The 11,953-nt window shown below is 44.6% G+C and overlaps 1 protein-coding gene across 1 annotated transcript in view; it reads left to right on the top strand.

Annotated features, from left to right (window-relative positions):
- The first annotated feature begins 678 nt into the window (after positions 1 to 678).
- The window catches only part of VWC2 (von Willebrand factor C domain containing 2), a 132,289-nt gene continuing 121,014 nt past the window's right edge, over positions 679 to 11,953 (top strand). The window contains exon 1 of the mRNA XM_037837575.1: positions 679 to 1,380. Within this exon, the coding sequence (XP_037693503.1) occupies positions 679 to 1,380 (702 nt within the window). The remainder of the gene's footprint in view (positions 1,381 to 11,953) is intronic.

The following is an 11,953-nucleotide window of genomic DNA, read 5'->3' as shown; positions in this document are numbered from 1 at the left end:
AAGAAACATTTAAAAAGTTGGTGGAAATGACTCACGGGGTCCGAGGAGAAGCTTTGCACCCCCTCTCTTTTTTCCAACATAAACTCCTAAGGCAAGCGAGGTAGGCTTTCCTATTTTCCTGCACATTGGCTCCATCTCTAACTCTACTGCAGATTTCTCAGTTTAATAATCTTTGGGAGAGACAGTGGCCAGAACTAGGAAGGGACCCCATGTGTCATTTCATGGTTCTTACGGGAGCTTCTTGGGTAGCCCCTGCCGGTTTGCATTGCCCACGGCTTCGCAAGCCGCCCTTGACCGTGTAAAATAATGATGATGACTATATAAGAAACACTGGTGGCAGGTTTTCTTGGACTTCGCTTCTGTGTACTCATCCACAATTTTTGAATGTCTAAGAATACTGGCTGTGCGATCCACCATGGGCGTTTTCGCGCTCCCCCCGCCCCCCTTCCCCTGCAACCCCAGGTGTCCAGATCTTTAAACCAGAGCCGGGGCAGCGCCGGGCCGGGGAGGGGGCTTCTTTGGGCCCGGGTGTGCGCGGGCTTCGGGGCTCAGTTGTGCTGCTGTTCTCTCCGCAGGGACCGCGGCTCCCGGCTGGCGGCGGCGCGCCCCCGGGCCGTGAATGCGACTCGCCCCTCGGCCGCGCTCCCCGCCCGCCCGCCCGCCGGGACGTGGTAGGGGATGCCCAGCTCCACTGCGATGGCAGTTGGCGCGCTCTCCAGTTCCCTCCTGGTCACCTGCTGCCTGATGGTGGCTCTGTGCAGTCCGAGCATCCCCCTGGAGAAGCTGGCCCAGGCGCCGGAGCAGCCTGGCCAAGAGAAGCGCGAGCACGCGTCTCGGGACGGGCCGGGGCGGGTGAGCGAGCTCGGGCGCCCCGCCAGGGACGAGGGCGGCAGCGGCCGGGACTGGAAGAGCAAGGGCGGCCGTGGGCTCGCCGGCAGGGAGGCGTGGAGCAAACAGAAGCAGGCCTGGGCTGCCCAGGGCGGGGGCGCCAAGGCCGGGGACCTGCAGGTGCGACCCCGCGGGGACAGCCCGCAGGCGGAGCCTGCGGCCGCCGCCGCCGCCGCCCAGGACGCAGCCGGCGCGGACCCAGCGCCCACTCCGGAGCCGCCGGAGGAGTACGCATACCCGGACTACCGCGGCAAGGGCTGCGTAGACGAGAGCGGCTTCGTCTACGCGATTGGGGAGAAGTTCGCGCCGGGCCCGTCGGCCTGCCCGTGCCTGTGCACCGAGGAGGGGCCGCTGTGCGCGCAGCCCGAATGTCCCCGGCTGCACCCGCGCTGCATCCACGTCGACACGAGCCAGTGCTGCCCGCAGTGCAAGGAGAGAAAGAACTACTGCGAATTCCGGGGCAAGACCTACCAGACTCTGGAGGAGTTCGTGGTAAGAGGCAAGCGCCAGCCGGGCGAGTTTGGCACATGCAAGGGCGGGCTGGAACAGATATATTTATTTACCCCCACTTTGAAGAAGAGGCGCTCTTCAGTTCTCAGAGCTGGAGAGCGCTGGGCTCGCGTCCCTTCGACATGACCTCCCTTTTGCAGTGCAGTGGTAATCTTTCAAAACGACGTGGCTTATCCATATTAACTCCGTTGATATTCGCTATAAAAGGGTTTCATTAGAATGAAGTCCAGGGCACGGAAGGGAACTGCCTCAACACTCATGGGCTGAACCTTTACCATTCATTTACTGCTCCTAAAAGTGTTAGCTGCTGAAATGCTCAACCTGTTTTCAAACACAGGATAATTAACCATGCCATTTGGGACATGTTCCTCAGCTAATAGCTAATTAAGGGGGACTAATTCATATAAATAAGCCGTTTCCTCGATTATGTGTTCAGGATCTCATGCAAATGTTCTAAAAAAATTAAAAGAAAAGGAAAACACTTTGCTTATTGGGTGGCAAAACATAGTGGAGGACAGAGAAGTCTGGTTTATGGCTAAAATTTATTTTGGTTGAGTAGTGGTAACAGTATTAATACAACTGCGTTCTCTTGAATGCCTACTTATCAAGTGAGGTTTTTCACAGGTATTAACTTTAGTCAAACCTCAACCCTGTTATATGGTAGGTTTTATTTGTTATCTCCGTTTTTTTTTTTTGTTTTTTTTTTTTGGAGAGGAGGAAACTGAGATGCAGAATACTTAAATACTTAAATAATTTGCTTAAGGCAACACACTGATGAATGCCTCAAACTAAGCAGTTCTGTTCCAGAGAAACAAAGACCCAGCCCCATGGATTTGCCTGGAGTTGCTATGGGGAGCCAAGCATACCAAATGGGGGTGAAATCTGAAGGTCTTTCCCCTTCACTAGTGAGGTTGAGGGAGAACCACCCAGACATTCAACCATTTCAAACCCCCCAAGGGGCCTGTCTGGACTTGGCTCAATGAATTGCATGCCAGAAATTTCCTTCTCCAACCTGCAGGGGGCGTCCTGGGAACTCACAGACCCCAAAAGCTGAGCATGAGAGGGACACTCTGGGATCCCACAAAGCACAGGCTTCTGAGGTCTGCTGATCCTATATAGGGCCCAGCATGTGATGGACACTTAATAGTGAGTTGTAGGGCAGAATTACCAAATGTGGCAGGAATATAAAGCCAGGAAGGACAGATTTATAGGTCATGTACAGAGTGCGAGATGAGCGCTGGGATTGAGTCAAGGAACGTGGGTTTCCATTCTGGCTTTCCACTAATCAGCTGCGTGAGCTAAACCCGGCCACGTTGCTCTGGGTTTCTACTTTTCTCATCTGTAAGATAAGGGAGTTGGGCCAGGTAGCCTGGAAGACTCATCCAAGCTGATTCCCAGGTTAGAGCTACAGGCATGCCTAGGGTGTCTGGATATGGTTCTTCAGTCCAGCCTTTTGGAGAAACAGAAAACTTGGGTGAAGATCTCAAAAGAACCAAACCCTGGCGATACTAAGACAGGAACCCTATCCTCAAAATGATTCCTGTTTAATGGGGAGCTGAGCGGATACCTTTCCAGGAGTTTTTATTGCAGCACAGAAAGAGCCCGGGCTAAGGTGAGCAGACTGAGGCGCCCGGGCAGAGGTGCAGGGGGTGTTCAAAAGCCCGCAGGAGGGGCCTCCCATTTTTGCTGGGATAGGGCTGCAGATGTGGGCCCCCTAAAACAATTCTCTTTTATAGGTAAGAAAATCTAACTGTTAGAAGGCCAAAGATAAACAGTTGGTTTTGAATTAATAGCGTGTGTTGTGTGTTCTGTTTGGTTTCATAAGTCATTTCTTAGAACTGGCTCATGAGGTAGGTGGAGGAATTATTAGCACTTTTATCTAAAAAGCACACACATATCATGGAGTGGTCATTAATCCACCAGAGATCACACAATATATTTGTGGCAGGGAGGGGAAGGAATTCAGACTTCCATTTTAGTAATTCATTACCAAGTGCAGGAAGCCTAAGCCATGAAGCTGCCTTGGGGTTTGATTCCTGTTTCCAAAACTTGTCCTCAATAGGTAGAACGTGTAGTCAAATTCTGTAGATGGGAGATGATAATAATAAAGGGGAAACTGGAAATATTACAGTCCTGGAAAGAATGAAAATACTAGTATTGCTGTTTTTAGCATGTTAAGAACATCTTTCATCTTCAAATGGCATTTCATTCTTAACTTTCATTCAGTCGTTCTCAGATGCTAGGATGCACACATGCAGTAAGTTGCAGAGTTGTTTCAAATTTTAATTATATGTCTTCATAAAATATGTGCAGCTACAGGAAGATTTTATTGCATTTATCATGTTTGTACATTCCTGTTAGTGTCTGGGAAATTTGTGGGCATTCCCCTAATTTTGTGTAACTTTGTGCAATATCTTTATTTTTGTTTCCATCAATGTGCAAAACAGGACCCAACACTACATTGGGGTGGGGGTGTGTGTTAGAATGATAAATGCAGAAAGGTATAGGGTCATCTATGAGTCCAGGAGGTTTGTGGGTGGTAATAATGGGAATTTGTTGTGATGCTGAGGGCCAGGACACAGAGGTGGTTAAAATGCTTGCTCCAAGAATGCTGGGTTTCAGAGAGAGAAAAATTGTGGTCTGCAGTTTGCATAGCACGAAGTGTATGGAAAATGAAAGAGGAAAGTGTTTTCTGTCTGAAGTGCTTTGGACTTACCTGAAGAAAATGCAATTCAAATGGTGATTGTAGTACAACAGGGCCATGCTTGGAACACCGCGTACTGTAGCAAGGAAGCAGGTGGAAAACATCAACACAGATCCAGGGTGGTGTACCAGTGAGGCACTGGTCCCTTAAACAGTCTTCCCGTGCTCTGGCATTTCATTCCTTTTTGAGACTGTCAATATTTTCTACATCCCGAGGGAGAGGAAATTACTGATGGAGGCTGGGGACTCATAATGGGTGTTTGAAATGAGAAGCAGATAAAATGGCAGATTCTGCCTTGTTCTGGGATGTACAGGGCAGCTTGGCTCCAGCAGAGAAGGTTGTGGCCCCAGAGAGCTTCTCCCTGTCTCCCTGTGCTTCTTTTTCCCTGGGCACTGGAATATTTGCTGCCTTTTCTGCCCAATTTTCTCCATACTCCAAACCTACCCTTCCTCTTCTCTCCATGCACCCCATCAGAACTCCCATTTCTTACAGCCTGGTTGACCTCGGCCAGCTTTCGGTAAAAGATCGCCCTGAGCCAATGAAATACCATGAACTTGCTGATAAAAATAGAGTAATATCCTCATTCTTCCAGGGATGTTTGCAACTTAATTTGTATATCCAAATAAGAACATAGTTAATGGTAGAACTTTCTCTGTTGCCTCCCAAATTATGCTAGTTGTCTTGCTCATCAACTTACACCAGCAGGCATTCAACTTTGAATAAGGAAGCCTGTCTATGGGCATATTTTTTTAAAATAAATATAGGGCATTTTCATCTGCTCTGTTTTTCCCAGTGTGTGACTGACCGGACTGTCCTCGTAAAGATGAGACAAGGATTACTAAGAAATGTGGTGGGTGAAAGGATATCCTAGCAAGTATGATTAGGAAAAAAGAGTTTATAAAGAAGGCTCAGGGTGCTTGGTGATGAACTAAGTGCCAAGCAAACATCATTAAGTGGCCCACCTAGAACATTCTGATTCTGTGTCTATTCCATTCTGAGAGCCCCGTTAGGAGTTTTTGTAATACTCATTGTTCTAGTTTGCTAATGCTTCCAGAATGCAAAACACGAGAAAAGGACTGGCTTTTATAAAAGGGGGTTTATTTGGTTACAAAGTTACAGTCTTAAGGCCCTAAAGTGTTCAAGGTAATGCATCAACGATCGGGTAAATTCACTGGAAGATGGCCAATGGTGTCCAGAAAACCTCTGTTAGCTGGGAAGGCACGTGGCTGGCGTCTGCTCCAGAGTTCTGGGTTCAAAATGGCTTTCTCCCAGGATGTTCCTCTCCAGGCTGCAGTTCCACAAAAATGTCACTCTTAGTTGCTCTTGGGGCATTTTTCCTCTCTTGACTTCTCTGGAGCAAAATCTGCTTTCAGTAGCCGTCTTCAAACTGTCTCTCAGCTGCAGCTACTCTCTCAGGTCCTGTGCATTATTCAAAGTGTCCCTCTTGACTGTAGCAAACCTTCTCCTTCTGTCTGAGCTTATATAGTGTGCCAGTAAACTAATCAAGACCCATGCTGAATGGATGGGACCACACCTCCACAGAAACTATCCAATCAGAGTTATCACCCAGAGTTGGGTGGGGCACATTTCCATGGAAACAACCTAATCCAAACATTCCAACTTAATTCCCACTAATATGTCTGCCCCCACAAGATTGCATCAAAGAACATGGCTTTTTCTGGGGGACATAATATATACAAAATGGTACACTCATGCTAATGGAGCCTTCTGGCATTGATAACTGGAAGGTAACTATGAGGAGCACTGTTGAACAGTGTTAAATTTCTGAGTTTTATGTGCCCCTGCTCTACCATACAGGTCAGCAGCAAATCAAATTGGAAATTCATATTTAAAAAACGATACCGTTTTCAGCAACAAAATAAGTTACTCCCATCAAGGGAATCCTGGTCCTGTGGGGGTAGAAGTGGGAGTTGGCATGCTTGTGTTACTGTTTTATAGAACCTAATAGAATTTATGTGATATCCAGAGATAAGGTCATAGAGGATAACTGGAACTTCACCTTTCTTTGCTTTCAGTTGGAATGATATAAGCTCCATGCATCAACACTGGTTTTCACAGCTGATCAGGAGCTCTGATTGGCAATTATATGTCGTTGCAGAAAATGAGAAAATGAATTGTTAGTAAGTTCTGCTTGCTAGACTCTTTCAAAGTGTGAGTACCGTTGAGGTAGACACACCTGTAAGGGGTACTTGCAGGTGAGATGGTTTGGGACCACTGAGTTCAACCAAATCTTCTCCTCTGGCTTCACTCTCTGGCTTGCAATGAACCCCGCTGTGAGATTTCATTTCTAGAATGTGATTACTGAAAAAAAATTCCCAGGTGAAATTGAAATCAAAAGCTCTGTCTAAATAGATCTCTGTTACAATTAAGAGAAAGTGCCAGTAAAGAAAAAGAGCTGATTATTCATATTTGTCAGTCTAATGATATTTATATTCTTTTGACTGATGCTATTTAACTGCAAGCAATACTATGATTATCTGCCTTTGCAAAGTAAAATGAATCAATCTGTGAAAAGCTTATGGCTGTGTGTGTGTGTGTGTGTGTGTGTGTGTGTGTGTGTGTGTTAAGTGCCTGTGCTCTTGCTGCCTCTGAGTTTGTTTTGGTTCTGGGTAAGAATTTACAGATTCTGGACTCTTCAGTTCCCGCCTTTCTTTCTAAAGCCATTTAAACATCAACAACTATAAGAATAAAATAAAAGTGTCTACCTGGTTTCTCTGGACCTTCCAGATGTGTCCATAACCAGGGTGGGGAAAACACATCTTTAAAGACTGCTTTTCTACGTATTCCACACGATATTGAATTGTAAGTATGATGGTATTAGTACCATAAATGATTGGTCTTTTATAATGGGAAGAAGGGAACAGGTATTTATCCAGCGTTTGTATTTCTAATGCCTCTTTCTATAATTTGCACAGCAGACTGATGAGTTGATGGTATTCTCTTTATTTTAAAGGAGAGAAAATTAAGGTTCAAAAAAGGTAACTTGTTCAAGGTCATAGTGCTAATAAATAGAGCCTAGCATCTAAGTCCTAATATGTGGGACTGTAAAAATCATGCACTTCTCAGCATACCACAGTATCGTCATGACATATATGATAATGAAGTATGTATTTTGTGAATTTAAGGTAGTGGAGCAGAGAAAGGAAAGCTTACACAGACCTGGAGCAGGTGGCACACATTGTTGCCCAATAAATGCTTGATCAGCTTGATTAAGCACTTATGTTTGTAGATTTATGTTATCTCTGACTCCAGCCATCTAGGACAAAGTAAATGTTTGTGCCCTTCAAAATGTAGAATCTGGAGTTGCCATGTATCAAGAAGTATTTAATCCCAGGAGCTCCCTGAGGGCAAGGGGGGAGTCCAGTGAGCAGCGGTTGAAAATAGAGAACATTAGATTGCAAGAGGTGGGCAGGAATTTAGAGATTATCAGGCCCACCGTGGCACCGGAGCCAAATCTGGCCTGAGGAGGTGTTCTCTTTGGTTGGCTGCAAGTAAGACATTTGTTTGACTAGTGTCAGTATTTTAAAAACAAGACTTTCATATAAATACCCAGACTGCCAATTTCTCATGAAAATGGGGTGATTTGGCAGCTCAGGGTCCACATTCCCAGAGAGTAACCCAAGCTGAGTGGGGGCTGCCTCTTCAAAAAGGTATTTGCCCTCCGGCTTACCTCATCCCCACCCGGCACACGATTCACCCATGGTTCTGTAGACATGGGACTTTGGAATGCCCCTCTGTCACACCCCCTCTTTCAGAGGTGAAATTAACCTTAGAAAATCTGCCGCCTTCAACATCAGCCAGCCAGCTGGAATCAGATGTGATTTAGCAATCCAGGGCTCAGCTACCAAGCCTTGCACTCATTATTCAAGGGTACTTGTAGTCAAAAGACATCAGCATGAATCCATGTTCTATTTCATCCTTGTGTCCTCCTGGCAAATTTCAGAGCTTCCTCATTTTCTGGTGGTAAAGGTTGGGTAGTGTCCTGCTTATGTCTCATATTTTAAGAAGAAATGAGATCTGTGCAAAAGCGCCTTTAACCCAAAAACCTCTGATCCAAACAAAATAAGCCTAGTTAGCATAGAATCCAGGATGAGTTTGAGAGAGTGTGCATCTTCTGGAAGGTGAGATGACTACCCCAGAGGAGGTTTTGTGGTCCTTTGGAGGACTGCCTGTAGACTTTCTCATCATGGCTTATAGCTGTGTCGTTCCATGAAGTGTTTCATTCTCAGATGGTATCTCCAAATCTGATTAGTCCCAACAGAGAACTCATTCTTGCCTTTATTTATTCAAAAATAGTTTAGCAGCTACTATATGCCACCTTGGGATAGATACTGGAGATGCCCAGAGAAACAGACTGTATTCCTTGGCAAACAGGCAGTGACAGTGCAGTGTGCAGTGCGTTGTAGTGAGCATGGCAGGGCTCTGGGAGTGACAAGCTGGAGCCACCAATCTTCTGTTGGTTTGTTTGTAGATGACAGAGTCTGGCGGCAGATGTTCTCAGGAAGAGACAAGGGTTTGTCTCAAATATAGAATTTGTAAGTTGGAGTAAATGATGTAGTTTTCCACCCAAACCTACATACCCTGTAACCATCCTTCACAGTACATTTCTGAGCATGTAGCTGGAAAAGCTTCTTGCTGCTTATCTGTTCCAAGGCTGAGATCTTGCCAGCTGGATTCACTCCTCGTTCTATTTCTGTCAGGTACTGGGATGCAGCCAGGCCCTAGACTGCCTTTTGGATCTGAGGAAAAGAATGATGTCAGGCATCTGTCCACAGCCCTCTGAGTTCCCTCGGGGGCTTTGGGCCTGTGGAAAAGGACAGGATTGAAAATTAAAAGGCTCATGTGGTTCTGTATTTCCAGTTGTGAGAGAACATACATATATTCTGTTTCTATATAAAAACAGATTTACTATAGGAATCAGCTCACGTGACACTGTGGATGGGCAAGTTTGAACTCTGTGGGGCAGGTCGCAAGCTGGGAACTCTGAGGAAGGTGAGGTTCAATTCCCAGGAGAAGCTGGCTGATAAAAAGGCAGAAATTCTTTCTGACTGCTGAAATCCTTGGTGCTCACTTTAAGACCTCCATATGATTGGATGAGGAGACTCCCCTCATTCTAGCTCTGATTCTGGCACTTTTGTTTCAGCTGGCTCTTAATCCTCATGCCCTTTTTCTCTTGTGTGCTTCATAATTTTATTTCAATGTCACATTTTTGTAAATCAGTTTGTGCAGATTCTTTGACACCTGTTGGAAAGTGCCATCCTCCTGGGTAGGTTTGCTTCTGCCAGACCTTGTGGGCGCTGCCAACCTGGGACAACTTTATTCAAAAATATTTCACTTGGGGTTTTCAGACCACACAGGGAACATGATTTTGGGTCCCACACCCATAAGAGGGCATGCATGCCCAAGACTGGGGAAACATTTATTTTTCCCTCTGCCCAGAGCTATGGTGTGGCTAGGCAAGTCTCCCTTATTATCCCTGCATAACAGGATCTTCAGTGCATGCTCCTCAAACAGCCACCACTTCAAGGCTCACTTACCTCTCTGGAGTCTTCCTTTAACCTGGTTGTTTTGTGTGTAGGAATTAATTTCAGTTACTTTATTTTCTTGTCATATCAGCTGTGCTTTTCAAAAGATGTGTTTTATATGATATCCAGGATTTCCATGGGTTTTGTTGAAAAGTGGGTTATCAGTCTTCTATACACCAGGTGTGATGGTTAAGTTCATATGTCAAATTTAGGTTATGGTGTCCAATTCTTCGGTCAAGCAAGTTATGGCCTGATTGTTACTGTGAAGGTATTTCACAGATGGACTTGCATCTATACTCAAGGGATTGCATCTATGGCTGAGATTGCATCTACAATCAACAAAAGAGAGTGATCTTTAACCATCACACCTGGCTGTCTGGGGAGCATGCACTGATCCCTGGAGTTTGGACCTTTGGTTTTCATGGCTAAGCCAGGGTAAGTGGCAAAGTCCAGGACCCTGAGGGGAGAGAATTCTAACAGAATCCACATAATAAGGCTAAGTGTCTCTGAAGATCCTGTTATGCAGGGATAGTAAGGGAGACTTGCCTAGCCACACCATAGCTCTGGGCAGAGGGAAAAATAAATGTTTCCCCAGTCTTGGGCATGCATGCCCTCTTATGGGTGTGGGACCCAAAATCATGCTTCCCGGTGTGGTCTGAAAACCCCAAGTGAAATATTTTTGTATAAAGTCGTCCCGGGTTGGCAGTGCCCACAAGGTCTGGCAGAAGCAAACCTACCCAGGAGGATGGCACTCTCCAACCAGGCCTCAAAGAATCTGCACAAATTGATTTACAAAAATGTGACATTGAAATAAAATTATGAAGCACACAAGAGAAAAAGGGCATCAGGATTAAGAGCCAGCTGAAACAAAAGTGGCAGAATCAGAGCTAGAAATTGGGATACAATATAACCATATTTAATATGCATGAAAAAATTAATGTTGGAATCAAGTATATGTGTAAAGAACACAAGTATATCCAAACTATTAGCCAGCTTTGGAAAAGAATCAAATAGAACTTCTATAAATGAATAATACAATAGTTGAAATTAATATTCAAATGAAGGGTTTAACAGCAGATTTAGATACACATTAGAGAATTTAGTGAACTAGCAGACAGATTTGAAGGTGATAGCCAGTATGAAACACAGACATGTGGATAGAAAGTATAAAGAGAAGTTTTGATACATGAAAGATACAGTGAGATTTAATATACATCTGATTACAGTTCTATAAGGAGACAATAGAGAGTATGGGAGAATTGAAGAGATACTGAGATATTGCAGATGAAAGACAGTTATTCTCCAAATAAATCCCAGTTGGATCCCAAGTGAGATAAATAAAAATATATCTTTACCTAAACATTTCATAAAGAAACTTCAAAACACCAAAAGCAAAAGAAAAATTTTAAGAGCAACCAGAGAGAAAAGATATTGCCTCCAAAGTCACAATAATTAGGCTGATGGTTGACATCCTATCAAGAGTAGAAAACAAAAAGCAGTAGAATATCTTTGAAGGACAAAGAGAAAACATGTGCTAATCTGATTCATATATCCAGCAAAACTGTCTTTCAGGAATGAGCCTGAACTAAAGCTATTTTCAGATAAACAAAAATAGCAGCTTACCACCAAAAGCACTTACTAAAAGAGTTTAAAAACTGAATCTAAAAAGTGAATTCAGGAAGAAGAAAAATGATCTCAGAAGCAAATTTATAATGTCAAGAAGGAATGAAATAAAACCTATTAAAACCTATTGCTTACTAAACTGTAAACCTATGGTTCTGAAACAGGGTGAGGGGCACAATTTTGGCCTTCTCAGAGGCATTTTTGGTTGTTGAAACTGGAGGCAGATGTTACTGGCATCTAATGAGTAGAGGCCAGAGATGCTGCTAAGCATCCTACAATGTGCAGAAAAGCCTCCCACGACAAATGTCAGTTAGTGCTGGGCTTGAGTGAGTCTCCTGGGTGGTGATGGGGAGCTGGAGGTGGAGTAAATATTTTTGGGCCTTGCAACAGTTGGTGTGTCTTGCACTGAATTTTTAGTTGGGAAATTCATACTTAAAAAAAAAACAAAACAAAACAGGAAAGGTGTTTAAATAAAAATTTTAAATCTTCTCAGAAAAAAATTTCTGGGGGACAAGCTCAGCTTTAAGCAAAATCATGAAGTAGATGAAAATTTTCTAAGGTTCCTCCTGCTGTCCTTGGGTACCCATTCCCAGTGCCACCAAGCTCTACTTTGCTATAGACTTTCGTGTGTGTCTCAGTTGCCAGGGCTGCTATGACAAACATCACACACTGGTTGGCTTAA

This window comes from Choloepus didactylus, chromosome 5 (assembly GCF_015220235.1).
Source record: "Choloepus didactylus isolate mChoDid1 chromosome 5, mChoDid1.pri, whole genome shotgun sequence".
In the NCBI taxonomy this organism is placed as follows: Eukaryota; Metazoa; Chordata; class Mammalia; order Pilosa; family Megalonychidae; genus Choloepus; species Choloepus didactylus.
The sequence above is the reverse complement of the archived record's forward strand: the minus strand, read 5'-3'. Positions and strand labels throughout refer to the sequence as shown.